The sequence below is a fragment of the Ovis canadensis genome, chromosome 1 (genome assembly GCF_042477335.2).
Source record: "Ovis canadensis isolate MfBH-ARS-UI-01 breed Bighorn chromosome 1, ARS-UI_OviCan_v2, whole genome shotgun sequence".
Lineage (NCBI taxonomy): Eukaryota > Metazoa > Chordata > Mammalia > Artiodactyla > Bovidae > Ovis > Ovis canadensis.
Window position 1 is genome coordinate 265658454 of NC_091245.1, and position 22136 is coordinate 265680589.

General features: G+C 53.3%; 1 protein-coding gene across 2 annotated transcripts in view; it reads left to right on the forward strand.

The window, feature by feature from the left end:
- ABCG1 (ATP binding cassette subfamily G member 1) overlaps positions 1 to 22136 on the forward strand; it is a 66587-nt gene that overhangs the window by 33302 nt on the left and 11149 nt on the right. For both annotated transcript variants that reach the window (XM_069581562.1, XM_069581571.1), the window contains exons 3-8: positions 11040 to 11157; positions 12308 to 12440; positions 15232 to 15282; positions 19113 to 19258; positions 19411 to 19534; positions 20421 to 20535. In XM_069581562.1, coding sequence (XP_069437663.1) covers positions 11040 to 11157; positions 12308 to 12440; positions 15232 to 15282; positions 19113 to 19258; positions 19411 to 19534; positions 20421 to 20535 — 687 coding nt within the window. The remainder of the gene's footprint in view (positions 1 to 11039; positions 11158 to 12307; positions 12441 to 15231; positions 15283 to 19112; positions 19259 to 19410; positions 19535 to 20420; positions 20536 to 22136) is intronic.

Genomic DNA, 22136 nt, shown 5'->3' on the forward strand with positions numbered 1-22136 from the left:
CCAGAAAGGATTTTAGCATTTTTCTAGATACAAGGAGATAAAAGAATTGGGCTCAAAAAAATCTTGTCCTGAAAATATCTAACTATGTGAAGACCTGTTCTGCCAGTTTTCCCCAAAGCACTGATGCTGCGTTCCTGATCTCCACCCTGAACTCCTTTGGTGGGTGCTGATGGTCAGCAGCTGTAGCAGCTCCTGATTTGACCCTTGTAAAGACAGATGGCACATGTCAACTTGTGGGTGACATTGCTATTCCTGGTGCACTTTGGAGACATGGGCTGGGACGTCCTATCAAAGAAGGGTCATGGGATTAAGGCAGCTGCTAGTGCCTACACTCAGGGCTTCTGATGAGGGGCCTGCAGGTGGCCCTCGAAGCTGTGGCTCCGGTGGTACTCCTGACAGGGGCAGCATGGTGGGAGGAATGGGAGAAGAGCCAGCCCAAAGCCTTCCTAGCACCTGGCATACTCGCAGACTGTCACCCTTCGTGCTGGCTGAGCTAGCCTCGTTCATTCTAGAATTCTGGAGACCCATGCCCTCCAGAGCAACTTGCGGTTCGGGGCAGCACTCTTCCTCGCTTCTGGGTGTAGAGTGCATGCCTTCCTCCCAGGCACACCCCGGCTCTCCTGATCTCCCTCAGAACTGTGCCCCCTCCTTACCTGGCCTTCCTTCAACTTCCCAGAGGGATGACGAGGCCAGAAGTGGCATGGGTGGTACTCCAGGGTCCTAGGGCAGGACTGGCAACAATGGCCTGGGGACCAAACCCCTCCCCCCACCTCCTGGTTCTGTAAGTAGAGCTTCATCCGAATGTTGTCACATCCATTCATTTCATCTGGCTGCTTTTGTGGTAAGACCACAGAGCTGAGTGGTGTGACAGGCTGTGTGTCCTGCAGAGCCTAAAATATTGATGATCTAGCCCTTAAAGAGATGAGTTGCCAACACCTAGTCTGCAGGGTTTGAGCCCTGTCATCACCGCCATCTGACCAGTCATTCAAGGAGCACTTCCTAGGGGCCTCCCTGGTGGGGGCGTCATGTTGGCCTGGGGAACAATGGAGGTGACCCAAGCTGGTGTGGCTTTTGAGGAGTCAGCCATTGTTTGCTCTCCTAAAGTGAAAGTGTAAGTTGCTCAGTCGTGTCCAACTCTTTGCAACCCCATGGACTATACAGTCCATGGAATTCTCCAGGCAAGAATACTAGAATGGGTAGCCTTTCCCTTCTCCAGGGGATCTTCCCAACCCAGAATTGAACCCAGGTTTCCCACATTACAGGCAGATTCTTTGCCAGCTAAGCCACAAGGGAACCCCAAGAATACTGGAGGAGATAGGCTATCCCATCTCCAGTGGATCTTCCCGACCCAGGAATCGAACCAGGGTCTCCTGCATTGCAGGCGGATTCTTTACCAACTGAGATATTAGAGAAGCCCCTTGCTCTCCTAACGTCACTCATCTTGTGGACTGGCAAGATTGCTGGAACCATGTCTCTGCATCCATCAGGCAACTGTGCCTGCATTTGGTGCCCACAGTCATGGCCTCCAGAGGAGCTTCCCTCCATGCAGTCAGTCCCACTACATGAGGGTCATGGTATCCTGGGTGTGTTTTTCTGTTAACACCAGTCGTGTCAGGGCTCACAGGGCAGGAAGGGCAAAGGATCAGGGTTTCCTGGATGAGCCCGTGGAGGAAGGTGAGGACCCTGTGTCACCTCTCAGGTAAAGCTGGTGACCTGGCCACTCATGTTTAGAGTGGACGCTTATCCTCTACCCCAAGGTGGGATCCAGAGACTGGGCGGTGGGCGTTTCTGGGAGCTGGCCCAAATCCCATAGCTCGATGGTGGCTGAGCTGGGACCGGACTCCTCCCAAAGGGCCTGAGATGTGAGTTGTCAGCACTTGACAAGCCAGGGTCTTGCCACTAGGTGACACATGAACTGTGCTGAAACCAGCAGGTGCCTGCAAGTCCCTATTTGCCCTTCCTCATGTTCCCTCTGAATGATTTTGCTGTGGTCCTTTTCGAGTTGTGAGCATTAAAAAGAGCTGCCCGAAATATCCAAGAGCTTGTTGTTTTCAGGGGGGCAGGGGGTACGTGGAGATGCACATGTGGAGTCCCGGTGATTCAAGACCTGGGTCTGAACCTCCTCCTGCCAACTGGTGGTGTCAGAGGTGACAGCAAGAGGCAGGACAGGTGACCAGTTTCTGTGCCCACCCTCCCTGTGCCCCCACCCCCGCTCTGCCAAGGAGCCGAGGAGCTGATGGTGGGAAAATATCCATTAGCAGAAAGAACAAATAGAAAGACAGCCCAGAAATGGGGACTTGCTCGAAGGCCCCCGGCCCTCATTTCCATGTGAGCTGCTGGCTCCTTGCCAGTGTCCTCCTGCCTCCCTTTCTACATGGAATCCCCAACAGCCGTGTTCAGATGGCGCAAGGCACCCCCACCCACCTTGATAGCTCAGGGGCCTCTTTGTAGCTTCAGATGGACTCGACGAGGAGGCATCTGTAGGGGTTTCAGATGTCCCTGGTGGTCAGATGGTCAGTGATGACAGTGGTCTGGGAAAACTTATTTGGAAAACTGACCTCTTGGATGTGTGGAGATGGGAGTTGGGTTAGAGGGGCTGGGTCTGTGCCTTATCATTCCTGTGTGAGAGGAGGTCTCCCAATGAGGATACAGACCGCAGTGTCCTGGAGCCTGGCTGATGAGTGTGGGAACCCTGGGGGCGGTTGAGAGGGGACTGGGTTGGGGTGTGGAAGGGAATATTGGCAGTTCTATTCCTCTCCTGCAGGAAGCATCTCTCTGTCCATCGAGGACCCTTCTCTGTGATGAGACTCACCTTTTTTCTTTCCCCCTAAGATATTTATTTGTTTATGGCTGCGGTTGGTCTTCATTGCTGAATGCAGGTGTTCCCTAGTTTGATGCATGACCTTCTCATTGCAGTGGCTTCTCTTGTGGTGGAGCATGGGCTCTAGGTTGTGCGGGCTTCGGTAATTATGGCACACGGGCTTAGTTGTCCCATGACATGTGGTACTTCCTAGGATACTACCAGGGATCAAACCCATGCTCTTCTGCATTGACAGTCAGATTCCCAACCACTGGACCACCAGGGAGATCCAAGACTCACCTCTTTGCTGAGACTCAGAGGAGGCTATTCTGTGTGGCTCAGTCACTCCCACAAGCTTGACACACATGCTAGCTGTGGGCCCTATGGTTTGAGCACAGTGTTTTTACAGCACACTCACCCCCTGGAGGGGTCTGAGTGCTGAGCTGCTGCTGTGGCCTTGGACTTCCAGCCAGCCCACCTGGGAGGATACTCACTGTCTACTCCAGCCCTGCCACACACCACAGACCTCTGTGCGGTGAGCTTGGAAACAGATTGACTGACCTTGGGATCTCCCTAGAAAAGCCAGCCCTTGTTAAAAAGTCCGAAGCTTGTTAAATAAAACTTGAGTGAGCAGGCCCCTGGAGCTGGAGATGAAGGACAAGCTGCTTGTCATTTTCTGCAGGTAATAGGGTCGGAGGCCTGATGGTGTTGAGGGGCGGCAGACCCCGATGTACCAGCAACACTACTGCTTCAGACCCTCTACACCGGTCTGTGTGTTGCTCTTCCCCAGCAGAGGGTTTTATGACAAGGAGGGGCTGGAAGCATCCACTTGGGTCGGAGGACAGACCTCGCTCCTAGCGAGAGGTCCTTTCAGAAGCGGGGCGTGTGTTACCCCTAGACCAAAGAGGCTTCCCACGTCCTGGCAAGAACTTTTGGTTTTCTTTATTTAAAAAACAAAGCAAAACAAAACTCAAGAACGTTTCACAAACTGAAAAAGAATTTGAAGGATGAGAGGTGATTGGACAAGTTGGGAGCTCTTTGGAGGCACAGAGGGGCTGGGGGCCTGGCTCCCATAGCATCTTCCTGCATCAACAGTGGGAGAGGCTGCTAGTACCCGGGTGGCACACGTGGCCTCTGCTGACCAAGGGCATCTTGTGTTTGAGGCGGGAAGGTGTGTGTTTATTCCCATCCTCTGTTAAATATTTCATGCAACGGCAGACTGAATGCTCATTCCCGAATTGAGCTGAACTTGAGGATTCGTTAGGGCTTCCCAGGTGGTGCTAGTGGTAAAGAAATCGCCTGTTAATGCAGGAGACACAAGAGATGCGAGTTCGATCCCTGGGTCGAGAAGATTCCCCAGAGAAGGAAATGGCAACCCACTACAGTATTCTAGCCTGGAAAATCCCATGGACAGGGGATCCTGACAGGCTACAGTCCATGGGGTTGCAAAGAGTCAGACACAACTGAAGCGACTTAGCACACACGTGCTTGGGATTCATTGGGAGCAAGCCTGCATGTGGAGGGAGGGTGGGGAGGGAGCAGCTGGCTGCCCGAAACCCCTAGCTGCACTTCCCTGGACTGGCAGAGGTTCTTGGCCACTCTGAGGTTGGGCAGAGAAGTGGTTGGAATGTTGGGTTCTCTGCTCAGCCACTGTGTGGCCTCAGGCAGGTCATGAACCCTCTCTGAGCCCTGGCTTCTCCTCTTCTGCACTATATGGAGAGGCACCCGGGACTCAGCCTGCTGTGGGGCATGAAGACAGAGACACCGCAGAGCTGGCCCGTACTGACCCAAATGAGGGCTTCTAGGGCTGATGCTTCCCGAGGGGTTGGGGGCTGCTCCCAACCCCTCCTTCAGGGGCAGGTTTCTAGAGTGAAAAAATCCATGCCGGGACCCATCCAGCCTTACAGAACCTCGGAGGTGTTGACAAGCACCGTTCCTCTTTAAAGCACTGTCAGCTGACATAGAGAATGTAACAGCGGTCAGTCGCTGCTTCTCCCTGCTGTCCTGACTTGGGGCTTCCCTTGTGGTTCAGCTGGTAAAGAATCTGCCCACAATGCGGGAGACCTGGATTTGATCCCTGGGTTGGGGCGATCCCTCGGAGAAGGGAAAGGCTACCCACTCCAGTGATCTTACCTGGAGAATTTCATCAGTCCATGGAGTTGCAAAGAGTTGGTCACGACTGAGCGACTTTACCTTCACTTCCTGAAGTGCATTCTGGACAAGAGTTAGCTCATCCCAGGGGCTGGCTGTCTGGCCAAGTGGGGGGAGGGGTAGCCCACCGCCAGGCTGGGGTCACAGGCCTTCAAACAGGCACTCGCCATGTGGGGTGGAGGGGCGGGGACAAAGGAGCAATTTCCCATCTAAGGTCTAAGGGGTGTTTCTTACTTTTTCCATAGCAAAGGAGAGCTGTCTGCATTTCCAAGGGAGGAAATTACTGGTTTTTCGCTCTATTTGGGAAAGATGTGTTTCCCTGATTAAAATTCAACAGCCCAGGGGTTCTACTTAAGATTCAAAAGCAATTCCCACACTGAAGTGATGGCAGGGGGCCTGAGGACCCTCCAGAAACTCTGTGGATCCCTTTTCGTGATCTCAGGGCTTGTTGCTTGGGTGGTACTGTCTGCGGAAAGTATACGGAGCCATGCGTACACTACTGATGTGTTCACTGTTCTCTGTGTATTCTCTATGTTGGGTTTACCTGGTGGCTCAGAGGGTAAAGAATCCACCTTCAATGTAGCAAACCCAAGTTTGATCCCTGGGTCGGGAAGATCCCCTGGAGAAGGGAATGGCAACCAACTCCAGTATTCCGGGCTGGAGAATTCCATGGACAGAGGAGCCTGGTAGGCTGCAGTCCATGGAGTCACAAAGAGTCCAACACGACTGAGTGACTAACACACACACACACACACACACACACACACACACTGTCTTTATTTCGGTAAAATTTCCATCAAAAGGGATTCCTTGGAAGTGACATAACATGCACGGTTTGACTGCTGTTACGTAAGAGTTTACAGACGACTGGGTGTGTGACACAGAGGGCTGTGACACAGAGGCAACAGTGGCCCGTCCGTAAGGCAGTGCCCACTTGGTGGGTTGATCTTGGAGACCATCCAGGCTGCTGGTCCTCCACAAGCTCCTGGCCATATCCTGCTAGCCCAGCACTCTCCAGAGGGGTCTGGTCATGTCGGAGGGTGGCTTGGAAAGAAGTGACATCCGCATGGCTGTGCCTGAGGTACTGGCCATCACTCTGAGCTCACCTGTGCAAAGAGCTCACCTTCTGATTATTAATGTCATAGACACTTTCTCAGGGACCACTACACGCCAGGCACCATTGCACACGCAGGACTTGGTGCTTCAGAAGATGGCTCTGCTTGTGTCTTCCTGAAGCTGAAGGGTCAGGAGGCAAAAGGAGGGGTGCATTGGGGGACAGGTATCAGATGTCAGGCTCCTCTTGGGCACTCGGTTTGCGGCTGGCGGGTGGGCACTGTCTTTAGAAGTAGCCTGCTCAGAGTGTCCTTCATTCCCCAAATGCAGAATGTCCGGACAGGCTCTTTCTGAATTGCTAACGTTGTAAGAGTAACTCACTGCAGGCATAACTGAGAGCCTTCAGTTTTTGCTTCATGCAAACTGTTGGCAAGCATCTTTATCTCCGCTTTTTATAGATAAATACAGCCCCACCAGGTGGGTGCTGAATGGACGGTGGATGTTCTGAACGTATCTCAGTTCCCCTCGGAAAGGATTTGTTTTTGTTGTTCAGTTGCTCCTACTCTTTGTGACCCCATAGACTGCAGCATGCCAGGCTTCCCTGCCCTTCACTGTCTCCTGGAGTTTGCTCAGATTCATGTCCACTGAGTGGGAGATGCTGTCCCACCATCTCATCCTCTGTCCCCTTCTCCTTTTGCCTTCAGTCTTTCCCAGCATCACAGTCTTTTCCAATCACTTGACTCTGCATCAAGTGGCCAAAGTGTTGGAGCTTCAGCTTCAGCATCAGTCCTTCCAATGAATGTTCAGGGTTGATTTCCTTTAGGATTAACTGGTTTGATCTCCTTGCAGTTCAAGGGACTCTCAAGAGTCTTCTCCACCACCGCAATTCAAAAGCCTCAATTCTTCACTGTCCAGCCTTCTTTATGATCCAAATTTCACTACCTGACTACTGGAAAAACCATAGCTTTGGCTACACAGACCTTTGTCAGCAAAGTGATGTCTCTGCTTTTGAATATGCTGTCTAGGTTTGTCATAGCTTTTCTTCCAAGGAGCAAGTGTCTTTTAGTTTCACGGCTGCAGTCACCATCCACAGTGATTTTGGAGAAAGGATTAGATCGTGGAAAAGTCACCTCCAGTTGGCTTCATTTTCATGAAGAAATGGAGAAAGTCTTTATGGGTTTACGCTCATGGTTTTCCTTCCTAATACCCGCTGGGCAGGGCACAGGGTCTGTCAACCAGTTCTGAGTTTAGTGGAGCCATGGAATCATTTGAAATGCTACGGTGTGTCTTAAGCTCTCCTTACAAAACACAGCATGCTTAGCAAGGGCATTTGTAAAGCAAAACTCTGGAAAATGAATCTTGCTTCTCACAGACTGCTCTTGAACACCAAACACAAGCCAGGCAGGATGATCCTTGGGCGCCCTTGGGCCTGTGGGGCTGTGGAGATTCTCAGTCAGGTCTGCTCCTCCTCTGTATTGGGCTTCGCTTCTCCCGCAGATGCTCCGTCCTCCCATGCCCTGGGCACCTGCTCTAGCCATCCTTCCAACAATAGTATTTCCTCTAACTGCCGGGGCATGACTAGGCTTTCAGCCAGAACCAGACATCACATTGCACTTTTGTCCTTTTCCCCATGAAGACCCCCTCCACATCCCCACGATGTAAAGCATCCAGGGCTGTGAGACAGACTGGCCCCGGCTGGCTGGAAACTATGGGTTTCCATCTGCTGCCCCCACAGTGCCGCAACCCCCAACTCAGCAGCACATTTGCTCCAGCGCTCCTGCAGTTGGAGGTCAAGGGACACTCCCACTGGTGGTCCCCGTCTTCTCGCTTCAGGCCTTCCCATCTGAGAGGATGCTAGCAAAGCTCCCCCACTGAACCCAGGGTCTAAGCAGTTTCCTTCCCTGTGATGGGTGGGCCCAAGGCACTGTCATCTCTCTGTCTTGTCTCTTTCTCTGTCTCCCCGTCTCTCCCGTCATCCTGGGTCTGGGTTTTGACCTGCCTTCGGGGCTGGACCTTCTAAGGACAGAGCACGCATGCCCTGTGTGGGGCTGATGGGCCCTCGGTGGCCCTTCCTCTTGGGAGGTTTATGTGCTTACAGTCCCCTGAGTGCTCACCGGCCCGATCCAAAGAGCAGCCCAGGATCAGCACTTGTGTAAACAAGTGCCCTCTAGACATGGAGGAGGCGGTTTATCCATTGTACCCAAAGCTGGGCCGAGCAGAGCTTCCTCTGGAAGTCGGGCAGGGGGGTGGAGCAGGTGGGGTAGAGCATCTCAATTTCATGTTTCTATATGGGGATCAGACACCAGACTCTGCAGTCAAGGACGAGCTCGTTACATAAATACAGGGATGCACCTGGGGAAGGAAATGACATCCTGCTCCAGTGTTCTTGCCTGGAGAGTCCCATGGACAGAGGAGCCTGGCAGGCTACAGTCCATTGGGTCACAAAGAGTCAGGCACAACTGAGTGACTAAGCACAGGGATGCATTTGTGTTCACCAACTCGCTCACACACTCAACTCTAACAGGAGTGCCCCCATTGGCTCCCCAGCCCTCAGCCAGTGCAGAGCACGCCCAGTCTTCCCATCCTGGCCTCTGTGGGTCCAGGGTGGGAGCAGGTGGATGCTTCCTGGACTTCTGAGTCCAGTGTCCCCTTCCAAAACCTTCAATCCCAAATACAGGTCTGTCGTTTTAAAAGAAAAGCCGGTTTCTGATACAAACGCGGGGCCCGAGAGGGTGGACCACACACAAGGACACTTCTTGGCCAGCCAGCTCTGTGTCATGTCACACACGCTCGCTGTCCCTCCCCGTCCCCTTGGGAGCCCACGCCCCTCCTAGGAATGAGCTGGGAGGCAGATAACTCCTTTGGCTCCAGGTGTGTTGGTTTAGCCCGGGGTCCACAGTCAGACCCCCAGTTCCAAGCTGGTGGCTGTAAATGACAAGACCATGGTCTATACCCCTATCTGTCTGCCTTTTCCCCTGAAAGGCTGACGCTTCCCCCCAGCTCCCAGACTCAGGTCTGTTCCTGGCATCCTGGCCGTGGGCATCACAGCCTGTGTGAGCTCCCTGGAAGTGTTACTATTATCCATTGCCCTCGTGTGGACCCCATCCTCAAGGGTCCCAAAGAGAGCAGCTCCCATGGCCCCTGCCCAAGGGGAGGGGCCTCACAGACCCCCCATGGCAAGACTGCCCTCAGGTGTCATAATCCAGAATGTACATGACCTCCAAGTGGCTGGTGGTCAACTCAGCCACCCCATACCTCCACAGGCAGCCCCGGTTTCCAGGGGACCAGCTGGGGGTTGGCTGGTTCTGAACTCGGGGAAGCACAGAGCTGAAGGAGGGTTTGCACTAGAGTAACCCCAAAGCCGCCTGCATCCCCCAGGAGACTGGTACTGAGCAGATGCCTGGCATTAGCACTCCCTCGATGATGTCACACCAGTCCCCTGGGATCCCCCTCCACAGAGCTCCCTCCCATGTGGACGGAGCCCACTCTGGAGCTCTACCCACTGGGGCGGGGGTGGTCCCTGCTGTCCCCCAGCTCTTCTATCTGTGTCCACGGCTGGGCAGGTGTAACCTATCAGGGTCCTTGACCCCCACCTTTGTCTTCTTTGGCTTCCCTGCTGTGTGTCTGTCCACCTGCCATCACTGACGTCCCAGTGGCAAGAATCTGACTCACCTGCAGACCTGAGCAGCTCTCCCAGGTGCCCCCCAACCTGTCCATCTGCCACTCGGTCCCTTGCCCCCAGGATGACTGTCTCAGGCCTCCCTGGTGACCGCCACTCCCCATAATGAGTCAAGTCGCAAGGCTGCAAGCTTCCTGCCCTTTGCTTCTCTCGGCCTGATTAAAAAGTCCTCAGGGACTGACTCCCCATTCAAATCAGGGAGGCGCCTGGTGACAAGTGGGGGGTTGGGGTTCCCATCTGTGAAAGAAGAGAGGCCACTGGGAGAAGATGCCGAGACCTAGACCCAAGCTGGCGTTTGAGTAAACATGGGTTTGGGGTCCAGGGAGTGACTAGGGGCTCGTCAGGTACCCCAAAGGCCCTGTCCTCATCAGGCCCCTTTCAGCTCTGCGTGGGGAACCAGAATGCTGAATTTGCCCAATTCTGATCATTTAAGGGCATGTCCTCGGAATGTTTCTCAGGGACTGAGAAGTGTCCCTGAATTAGGAATCTTCAATGAATGCAGTTGCCTCTATTTGATTCCTTTTAAAAAAACAAAATTTATTTATTTGACTGTGTCAGGTCCCACTGCGGCACGTGGGATCTTTTAAGATCTTCAACCATCTGCTTGAAAAGAAGTAACGTGACTCTGTCTGGCATGTGTAATTCTTTTTTTGTCCTTTCACAAGGCTCTTTGATGGAGATTTGGCAGAAAGTCCAAAGCAATGTGGTATAACTGCAAAATGATAAACTTTCAATTAGTAATGAATTATTAGTATATGAAACATTTAATTACAAATGTGGATAAGTTCTACATAAATAATTTATACCAATATAGATTTTAAATAGATAAGTTATATGGATTCCTCGTACCTGAGATCAGGTGTTCCCAACCTCTGGGATCTAACGCCTAATGATCTGAGGTGGAGCTGATATAATAATAATATCAATAGCAATAAAGTGAACAATAAATGTAATGTGCTTGAATCATCCCCAAACCACCCCCTACCCCCTAGTTTGTGAAAAAAATTGTCCTCCACCAAACTGGTCCCTGGTTCCAAAAAGATTAGGGATGGCTGCCCTAGGTGATGTCCAGGAAAGGGCTTTGTAAAGGCTACAGCATTATACACCCACTGGTACTTATCGCTAATATAACCCATGAAATGCAACTGAGAAAGTCGGCAGAGGCATCTAAAAGACAGGAGGTCCATTTTCTTGCCCAGAACTCAGCATTTTTATAAATACTGTGGAGTGAAAATCCTTGCCTTTGGCCTTGGTTCTGCAGTTACATAAAATAATGTGTGTTTGCCTCTATAGCACTGGGGAGAGAACCATTATGTCCTGGGATGGCTGGAAATGAACGTGATCCTTTTTTCACAGGATACAAGACCCTTTTGAAGGGCATTTCTGGAAAGTTCAACAGTGGAGAGCTGGTGGCCATCATGGGCCCTTCTGGGGCTGGAAAGTCCACACTCATGAACATCCTGGCTGGGTACAGGTGAGCAGACCCTCAGCCAGTGGTCTCCCAGGGGCCAGCGGCTGTGATGGGCCACTCCATCACTTTTTAAGGCTCTGGGAAGCCTCAGGGGAGTAGCATCTGTTTGGTGAATGCAATCATTTTTCAGCTCACCCCACACCCACACTCCTGCCCAGACTGCCCAGCACCATCCTGGAGCCACGTGTGGCAACCTGGAGACAGGTCTCCCAGGCTAGTTCCCTGGGAAGCCAGTTGATCCAACCCATTCCTTGGAGAAAAGAAGGGACCCACCCCAGGGCCCACAGTCATAGTAGTGAGCTAGATGAAGTTGGAGAGCAGGTGTAACCTCACTGGTCTCCATAGACTCTCTGTGTTTCTGTTCTTCGTGGCATCAGCGAGGCAGCACTGGATAAGGTGGATCCTAGCAGTATGCCTGTGGCTCCCTCTACCTCCCTGGGCTGCGATGATGCACCAGAGTCGTACTGGACAGTAGAGATGCCCAGTGCGTCTGAGTGGGGGAGTGAGTGTGGCTGGTGGGGCCATGCCCCTCCGTCTCCATCGCATACCCAGGATGCCGCACCTCCACTGTGCTCTGAGAGAACAACTCCCCATCTGCTCAGTCTAGTGGGTCCAGGGCCCAGATCCCCTCCTCTTCTCTGAGCCACCTGGGCCCAGGGAGCCTGTACTGGTCCTTCCCAGTCAGCATCAGATTCATGCTGCCCTCAGGAACTGGTTCTGACCTACCTAGTGGTCCCACCCTGGGCTGCAGAGTCTTGGCCTTTGGGGGATTTGATATAACCGAGGCTACACACAGGATTGTTCATATGCTCATCTTATAACCCTGCAAAGCCAGGGGCATGCATGGGGCTTCATGTCCACAGGTAGGAGCATCCATGTATTGGTTTGGTCTGTAGGCACCTGTAACAAACGTGAGATCCCAGAGAGGCCCACACTTGTTCTCCCCTCCCTTTCCACACTGGGCCTTTTCTTCTTGGGGTTCCTTCCTCTGAGCATTGATCTGGGCTTCCCGGCCATACCCACCTTGGTGTCCCTCCTGGGCCAGTTGGATGATGCTGGGAGGGGCTGTGGTCTCCCCCTTCCCTCAGCCTTGGAGGAGGGGGAGGCGGTGCAGGAGGGGCCGGGCTGACACGTCCTCTCCCTGACCCTGCAGGGAGACCGGCATGAAGGGTGAGGTCCTCATCAATGGGCTCCCTCGGGACCTGCGCTGCTTCCGGAAGGTGTCCTGTTACATCATGCAGGACGACCTGCTGCTGCCGCACCTGACCGTGCAAGAGGCCATGATGGTGAGCGTCCTGGGGCCTGCAGCCCCACACCTGACTACCCCCATACCCTGCATGAGGCGGAGCGGCGCCTGAACCCCGCCCTCCCCTGCGTCTGCCCCCCACCCTCCGCATGAGGCAGAGTGGCACAGGCACCCCACTTTCACACAGAGTTTTGACCCCGCGTGCTGTGTGGACTCACCCAAGGCAGCCCCCCAAGGCCCTGTAGACCCTGGATGGCAAAATCGAGGCCAGGTTTCTGAGAAGGTGATTGACCTCGCTGATGTGGGGGCCACTGCCAGGGTGACCTCAGTCCCAGGCCCACGAGTCGAGGGTCTTTTCTCCCCATTGGTGTTCTATGGCTTTGGCCAAAGTTCCAGGCAGTCTGGTGCCTGGATTAGGGCCCTGAGGGTCTCGTCCCTCTGACTCACCTGCCTGCCAGGTGGGTATAAAACATGTGTTTGCTGCTCACTCTCTGGGTCTCAGGCCCCCACACACATAGTCCAGCAAGGTCATCAGACATGTAATCCTACACAACAACATGAGAAAGGGTGCCTTGGAGAGTTTAGCGGTTAGCCCGGGCATCTTGTACAGCGGGGTCTAGGATGGCCTGGCAAGGGTACTCTTTCAGCAGACCATGACCTAGCGCTGTGCCAGGTGGACAGGGACCACACTGACCCGCTGTGGGCTATGGAAGCTGCTAGGGTGCCTCCCAGCCAGGAAGTCAGTGGGCAGCCCTTGTCCATGATGGAGCATGGGTCCGTGGGGCTGCCTGCTTCTCTGCCGTCTCCTCATCTGCGGTGCAAGGCAGCGCCTGGTCTCCAGGCCTCTCCTGGCACACTGGGGACCTTCCCAGCTAGTCTACCTCATGCTCGGGCAGTAGACGAGCATTCACCATGGATTTCCACAAGAGAGGTCTTGCCTTGCACGCCTGACACACACGGGGCCAGGCTTCATCTCTAGGAGGTCACAGAGGGGTGGATGCCCAGCATTTTGGCTGAAGGGCAATTCCAGGGGATCCTCAGTTCAGCAGAGAGAAGCAGAGAAGGTGTTGGGTAGGTGGTCTGCCTTCTAACCTGCTGCCCCAGCAGCCCTAAGCGCCCAGCAGCCTGACCATGTAGCCCCTCTGGCCTCCCAGTGGCTATTCTCATGGGGGCATGGGCTGCTCAGGAGGAGTTTGCAAATAGGATGGTGAGGTTGGGAAATACATGATTTCTACTTACCCTGTGAATTCCCGCATTGTCACTTCACCTTCATCTGGGGCCACCAGAGCTTCATTCCCTGGTTACTTGTTTGAGAAACTCCACTTCGATTTCTAGCTCTGTCACCGCTTTCTTTTGAAAACGAGACCTTCGCCTCCTCTTGTCCCCTCTGTCTTCCCCCTAACCTGTCTCCAGGTTCTGCTGGGAAATCCATTTATTTTTCAGAATTAAAATCAATTACATTTTTGTTTTGAGAACTTCATGATCTCTTTGATAAATACTGTGAAGTTAATGAAAAATGATTAACTGAGTAAATGAGTTATTCTCAGTTAATGAGAAAGGATGGCCTTCCCAGGTGGTGCTAGTGGCAAACAACCTACCTGCCAATGTAGGAGACATTAAGACACTTGGGTTTGATCCCTGGGTCGGAAAGACCCCCTGAAGGAGGAAATGGCAACCCACTCCAGTATTCTCGCCTAGAGAATCCCATGGACAGAGGAGCCTGGCGGGCTACAGTCCATAGGGTCGCAAAGAGTCAGACACAGCTGAGGCAACTTAGCACACTGGTGCACAATGAGAAAGGATCCCTTGTACTCTGCAGGGTCCTGTCCCGCTCGTTGGCCACGAGCCCTTGGTGGTGCCCTTCCATGCGCTGCTTCTGACCCTCCAGGCAGCCTGAGACATGACACCCAGAGTCACATGGCTGGCGGCTGCTCCAGCCTGATTCTGGGAGCTCAGCCTCTCAGCCCCTCACCCCTGCACCACAGTCTCTTGCGGGGCCACTGGGCAGCCTCAGTAGCTCACCAGGTAGGCAGGTTCTGACCTCAGTGCTGTGCCAAGGAGGAGACTGAAGTCCTTGCTTCCCGAGGTCCCAGGAATCGGCAGGAAGCTGGCCATGGTGATGGCTACTCAAGCCTTCGCCAGACAGGGTCAGGGGCCCTGTGTGTGCTAGCAGGCGGGATATCAAACCACACAACAGGAATAACAAAACTAGACTCTCTGTATGTTGTTGTCGTTCAGTCACTAAGTTGTGTCCGACTCTTTGCGACCCCATGGACTGCAGCACGCCAGGCTTACTTGTCCTCCACCATCTCCTGGAGTTTGCCCAAACTCATGTCCATTGAGTCGGTGATTCCGTCCAACCATCTCATCTTCTGCCGCCCCCGTCTTCTGTTGTCTTCAGTCTTTCCCAGCATCAGGGTCTTTCCCAGTTAACTCCTTTTATGTACCACTTGCCAATTTCTGTGGTGTAAATACTCCCATTGTGGACAATGGCAAGCCATCAGTGGTTTCACAGGTGGCTTTGTGAAATTCCTGACAGTGATCTTGAAGCCTCCAAAGCCTGGAGAGTCCACATCGTTCAGTTGCCCACATCTAACTTCCCTCAGGGACCAGCAGAGAATCCGCTGAAATGACTGAAAGCATCCCAGGCCTCACTGCTCTCCGGGACCTTCCTTAGTGAAGCCGAGGGAGGTGGGGAGCCCGGACCTCTGTGGGTTTCCCCTGTTATCGGCAGCTCAGCCCCTGGGGCCCTGGGGCTGCCGTCGCTGAGTTAGGTTGTCTTGCTGCTGGCCATCTGTTCTGATCCGCACTGCTGCTCTTGTCCCCTTCAGGTATCTGCACACCTCAAACTCCAGGAGAAGGACGAAGGAAGAAGGGAGATGGTAAGTGTCTGCTTGGGTCACGTGAAATCCCCTTGGCAGTCACATGTGGAGGGGCCTCTGGGGACTGACTTGGCTTGTGACTTGGCGCCTGGCTGTTTTTGTTGGGGGGTCAGTGGCATAGCAGTGTGCCCTTGGACTGGCACACAACTTGAATGCCCGTGCTGCCACAAGATAGATGTCGCAGCTCACGGATGGAGCCAGGACACGGGCTTGAGGAGCCAACTCAGGCTTAGACCCAGCACTCTGCCCCTTTTAGTTTCTGATACACTTTATACTCCATTGTTTTTGATAAAACACTAACAGTGAAGATGGTTAGTCATCCATTTAAAAATAACCAGCCTCCACTCCTACACACTTGCAAGAAGAAATTTGGTTCTTACCTGTTATTAATCAGTCTTTTAAAAATAACACAAGCAAGTTTCTGAGATGACAGAGATCTTGTGATCCTTTTCATTGCTTTTTTGCCTCCCTGAAACCCCAGGGAGCCAAAGAGTGTTGGGTAAACAGACCCAGCGGGGAGCACCAGAAGCCCCCACTTAGTGGAGAGGCCTGTTATATTTACATACTGTCTAAGACAAACCCAACTCCCTTCCTCTCCACCCCATGGCTGGCACTGGTGGGAGTTCCAATGTAAGATGGGATTTGGTGAAATTCTACTTTTATTATATTATCCTGTCTTCCTGTGCCTGTAGGGCCACAGGCCAGCAGCAGAGACAGTAAGATCCGTGGGGTTGGTGCCAACAATGCGACTTGGCTCTTTATGTGTCCATGCAAAATGGAATGAGTTCAGTTGAGTCGCTCAGTCATGCCCAACTCTGCAACCCCATGAACCACAGCATGCCAGGCCTCCCTGTCCATCACCAGATCCCGGAGTCCACCCAAACCCATGTGCATCGAGTCAGTGATGCCATCCAACCATCTCATCCTCTGTCATAGAAAACAGTCACAATGTCAGCAGCAACGTGATGGTTGATAGGATGTGATGTAAACCTCCTTGGGTTTCCCAGGTGGCACTAGTGGTTGAAGAACCCACCTGCCAATTGAGGAAGCATAAGAAATGCAGGTTCAATCCCTGGGTTGGGAAAATCCCCTGGAGGAGGAAATGGCAAACTTCTCCACTATTCTTGCCTGGAGAACCCCATGAACAGAGGAGCCTGGCAGGCTACAGTGCGTGGGGTCACACAGAATTGGACAGGACTGAATGGCTGAACCTGCACGCAGCACAAATGACCTTGGAGCCTGGTGTGTCTTTAGGGGCCCTCCTGTCCCTCCCTGTGCCCTCCTCTCCCAACCCCACCCTTCAGAAAGCTGAGGATTCGGGTGGGAATTCGAGAGGATGAGGAAATGGCACATCCAGGGTAGGGGAGCCCGATTTCTGTGAGGAGTGAAAACCCCTCCTCGCAGATGCTTCGCGTGGACTCTGGTTCTGTAGCTGAAAGGAATAAAATGGATGAACAGACCCCAGAGCACAGATGTGGGGAAAAAGCATGGGAGGCATGGGTGTTCCCACCACCACGCTGTTCTGAAGGGCGAGCCTCAGACACAGGCTAGCCCCCTGGGAGGATGGGTGAGCAGATGTGGGGGTTCAGAGGGTCTTGCTGGCGTGAAGAGGGCCCTGAAGTGAAGCAGAACTAAGTCCATGAGGGGACCCTTCAGGCCGGGCCTCCTGGAAACCACTGGAAACCTGAGGCCAGGGCCTCCAGCGCCTGGGACTTTTGTCCATAGCTGCCTCCTGGAGGTGGGAAGCTGAGTGTGATGCTCTCATTAATGTCTGAGCTCCCAGAACAGATGCGATCCATGAGTAAGTGGGTGTGGGATGGTTTGCCTGCAGCGTGGTCCGGGGTACCAGCCTTTCCAGGTGGGAGAGGGAGCCGGGAGGGAGCGTTTGCTGAAGGGCGGGGGCGAGGAGCACGTGTGTGCCTCTCAGCTGACTCCACAGAGGAGCATCCACAGCCAGGCCTTCCGCCCTGCACCCGCTCTGTCTGTCAAGTCCCGACTGGTCCTCCTCGTCCTCAGCAGGGTCCAGCTCCACCCACCCCCAGAACCATCAGCAGGGCTGTGTGATTGTCCAAGGAGAGGACAGGCCCTGACTCATTTCCCTCCAGCCCCGTTGTGTCCCTGGGTCCTGGTTGTTTACTTCTCGAGGAAACATAACAGACTGGAATGTTCCAGCAGGTAGTGGAATGTTGCCCACTCGACCTCGTTTCCCAGAAAAGTGGCCCCAGCCTCGAGAACCCCACAGTGAGGGGCCTTCCTCAGGAGTGAGGTCTCCCAGGAGGGGACATTGTTCTTTTTGATTCACTTTAAAACAAAACCAGCCTGCAGGGCGTCACTCCTGAGAGAATCCTAGACAAGATGCCTGCACGCAAGGGAAACAGGAGGTGCTGACCTTGGCCTCCGCCTCCAGCATCCCTCCAGTGGGGCAAAGTGCAAGTAGAGAGTGGGTGGTCTTCCTCCTGAACCTTTGGACTGGATTCCTGGAGACCGCTGCAGCCATGTCATCCTGGGAAGGCCAGTGGACTAAAAGCATTCCTGAAAGATGGCCTTTTCTGGGCAGCCTCTTTGCGAGGTTCCGGGATGGCATGCCTCAGTGGCTGTATGTTCTGGAAGAGGTGGTGGAGCTGGATTTAGGGCTCAGCAGGGGAAAGGCCAAGTAGGATTCAAATGCAGATCTGTCTGACCTGCCTGCTTCCAGCTCATGGAGCAGGAGCACCCTGGGCCTTCCCATCACCAAGGCCACATTGTGTCCTGACCGCGCAGAAGTAATTCAAGAGCCAGAGTGGAAATTTTCCTCCTCGAGTTCCTTCTCCTTGAGGATGACCTCATCTCCCTAGAGAAGTTGCTGGACTAGGGTCTACCTGCTGCCACCATGGGCTAGGACAATGGTCCAGTGAATTCTGGCAGGACCTCTGTGACAGGTTGCCTCACACCCACTGAGAGGCTGAACCTGACAAGGAGCCCAGAAGGGCAGCAGCTGACCTCTGCCTTCTTGTGGCCACCTCCAGAAGACACCAGGATGGACCCCGAACACTGACCGCTGTGGATGAAACTGATGAACGGTTTACACTGAACTTTTCTGACCTTCCTGCTCCCTGAGTCCATCCCGGATCAGTGATGGGGGCAGCCAGGGAGGGCTGAGCACACAGTGGGCTGTTTATACCTTGGTTCCCAGGCAGCTCCCAGGGGCAGTGTTACTAAGAAGGGTCACTAAGAGAAGCAGTGGTAGCTTTAAGCAGTGTCATTGCCTTACTGCTGAGTCAGAGACCTTCTTTCCCATTTACAAGTGTGGATGGAGCTCCATCTTTCTGGGAGACCTGGCCTGTGTGGTTGAGTTCACGGGAGCTATATGTGCAGTAGCAATAGTGTCACTGACAGCTGTGGCCGAGTGAGTGCTTACCGTGTGTCGAGCATTTTATCTGTTATAGCGTTAAACTATCAGGGTGGCCCTCCCGTTTGTGCTGGTCAGAGACCCAGTCACTCGTCCACCTATATGTCCATGGATCCAGCCTTTCTGCAGTGTTTACCCAACACCTTCTCGGCCCTGGCCCTGAGTGAGGCTCACACATGAAGGGACTTGCTAGGTTGCCAACCAGAGGCAGGACCAGGACACCAGCCCAGGCTGGCCTGGCCCCAGCCCTGCCTCTCAGTCTCCTGGGTCTCAGCCTCCCCAATCAGGACATCAGGCCTGGCAACGGATGGGCTGATGCACAGTCCCTCCAGGTGTGTCTGGGAGTTGGGTGGGGAAGGGGATCAGGCTTCCACGTGGGCCCTGTAGGTGACAAGAAGTGGCAGGTGGTCTCTGATGCCACTCTGCTTCTGCTATCCCCCAGGTCAAGGAGATCCTGACAGCCCTGGGCCTGCTGTCTTGTGCCAACACACGGACCGGCAGCCTCTCGGGTGGCCAGCGGAAGCGACTGGCCATCGCGCTGGAGCTGGTGAACAACCCTCCGGTCATGTTCTTCGATGAGCCCACCAGGTAATCAGGCCCTGCCCTCCCTGCCGGCAGAAGGGGCCACCTCTCCGCCCGCCAAGGGGCTCAGGCCAGCCTGCACAGACACAACCAGGGCGCTCTGAATGAGGGATCTGGTTGGGGCTCACAGACGTCTCATGGTGTCCCTTGACTTGCAGTGGCCTGGACAGCGCCTCCTGCTTTCAGGTTGTCTCCCTGATGAAGGGGTTGGCCCAGGGCGGCCGGTCCATCATCTGCACCATCCACCAACCTAGTGCCAAGCTCTTCGAGCTGTTCGACCAGGTATGTTGGCCCGCTGTCATTGGCCTGGGTGAAACCAAATCTGGGTACTCGTGGCTTAGTTCATGAGTGTGTCTTCATTTTTGAGTGGCCTTAGGTGTTATATTTCTTAAGACTTTGGTGCCATAAGCACTTCAGGTGGCAGGGCCAGAGGAGATAGGAAGAGCTGGCCAGTGTCCTCTCTCTAGGGTTAGTGTCCAGCCTCAGGGTCTTGGATGAGTCACTGACATTACTGAGGCTTCATTAATGGCCCCCCTGATGACAGAAGGGGGACACTTGCCATACAGACTTAGATAGCAGGTTGTGATATTTGTGCGGTATCATCTCCTTTATAAATCTTAGGCTTTTATATCATCCTGAGCAAACAAAACCTCCCAAGGAATGCAGTGTGTAGAGCTCCAAAATCTGGCCTAAGCAAGTGCTTAGCATGAGGGGAAGAAAGGCAACAGAGTGAATAATTCCTGGTCATATGGTATCTCCCGTCTTTCCTGACTTATCGTGGATTTCCCTTTGAACTTTGAGTCCTTGGAAGGTAACATAAAGCTGTCCTGAGAGAGGAATTAATGGGTTAATGGATGAATGGATGGATAGGTAGATGGGTGGGTGGTTAGATGGTTGGGTGGATGTACAGATGGATGGGTGGGGTGGATGGATGGATGAGTGGATATATAGATGGATGGATGAGTGAGTGGATGATGGGGTGAATAGATGGATGGATGGACAGATGGGTGGATAGATGGATGAGTGGGTGTATAGATGGATGGATGGATGAGTGGATGGATGGATGGGTGGGTGAGTAGTTGAGTGGATCATTGGATGGATGGATTGAGAGTTTCTCTCCCTTTACAGAGGAAGGCAGAGTTGATGTTTTCCTTCTTATATTTTTCAGCTTTATGTCCTCAGTCAAGGACAGTGTGTGTACCGAGGGAAAGTCTCAAACCTTGTACCATATTTGAGGGACTTAGGTCTGAATTGCCCAACCTACCACAACCCGGCCGATTTCGGTGAGTTGAGCCTTGACCAGCCAAAGGGGGTCTTTTTTATTCCTGGTGGGTTTCCACTCTTACCTGTAGCCTTCAAGTCAGAAATTACTTTAATATTCCACAGATAGCTCAAGTGCCGTCCTGAGGCAGAACTTTCAAGACCAAGTCAAAAGAGGTTTTCTTTCCTCCAGATGAAATACCTGGGACTACAAACAAGGGATCTGTTGTTAGGCCAGATATTTCCTGATACTTGACTGTGTGATGCTTCCAGTCTAAAGGAAGTTATTTCTAAAAAGAAATAACCTTTAACAAAATCCCTTTTGCATTGATTAATGCAGATGTTAAAAATTCAACTTAAATTTTAACCAAACACAACAAATTTTGACCAACGCAGTTTTGAACAAGACTCTGGGATCCCAGGGCTTCCCTTGTACTTCAGCTGGTAAAGAATCTGCCTGCAATGCGGAAGACCTAGGTTCGATCCCTGGGTTGGGAAGATCCCCTGGAGAAGGAAAAGGCTACCCACTCCAGTATTCTGGCCTGGAAAATTCCATGGACTGTATAGTCCATGGGGTCACAAAGAGTTGGACATGACTGAGCGACTTTCACTTCACTTCACTGGGAACCCAGGGCTTTCCTAGTAGTTCAGATGGTAAAGCATCGGCCTGCAATACAGGAGACCCAGGTTCAATCTCTGGGTCTGGAAGATCAACTACAGAAGGAGATGGCAGCCCACTCTAGTATTCTTGCCTGGAAAATTCCATGGACAGAGAAGCCTGGCAGGCTACAGTCAGTGGGGTTGCACAGAGTCGAACACGACTTAGTGACTGACACCCTGGGAGCCTAGAGCCCAGGTTAACGGTAGGGGCCGCTCCTCCTGACCCAGAGGCTGCAGCTTCTGGGCTTTGCAGCTCATGCTTTATGAGCTGCATGCTTGGTGCCCCCAGGGCTCCCGCTTTGGCCTTTCCTCTTGGCCAGGACCCTCCAGGGCACTGACACCAACATCCCAAGTCATTCCCCACCAGATCTGCCCATTGCGCAGCCTGCGCGTTTATCTACAGATGGCAACCTCTTTGTGTCCGGCACCTCTGGAACCATCTCCCGTCCTCCCGTCAGGTCCACCACTTCTGCTCCCTGCTGTCCAAGTGCAAGAACTTGCAACCCCCGTTGCTTGCGTGCTTTTTCTTTTGAGCTTCGTAGTCACTAGACCACCAAGTGCTTGTACACCCCGACCCCGTCCCATCCTCCCCCTCGGCCACGGTGCGTGGGGTCCTGTCCTGGCCATCGTGTCCTGCTTCCCTGGGGCCCCATAAGCTGGGTGGTCTGAAACAAGAGGAAGTCATGTTTCAGACTCTGGAGGCCAGAAGTCAACGTGTCTGCAGGGCCGGGCTCCCTCCTGAGGCTCTGGGGGAAGGTCCTTCCTGCTTCATCCAGCTTCTGGAGGCTCCAGTGGTCCTTAACCTGTGACCCATCCCTCCAGTCTCTGCCTCTGTCTTCACATGGCTTTTTTCTCTGTGTTTCTCTGTGCGTGTCTGTATGTCACCTCCTCTTCTAATAAGGACACCAGTCATTTTATTCAGTTGCTGTTCAGTCGCTAAGTCATGTCCGCCTCTGCAACCCCA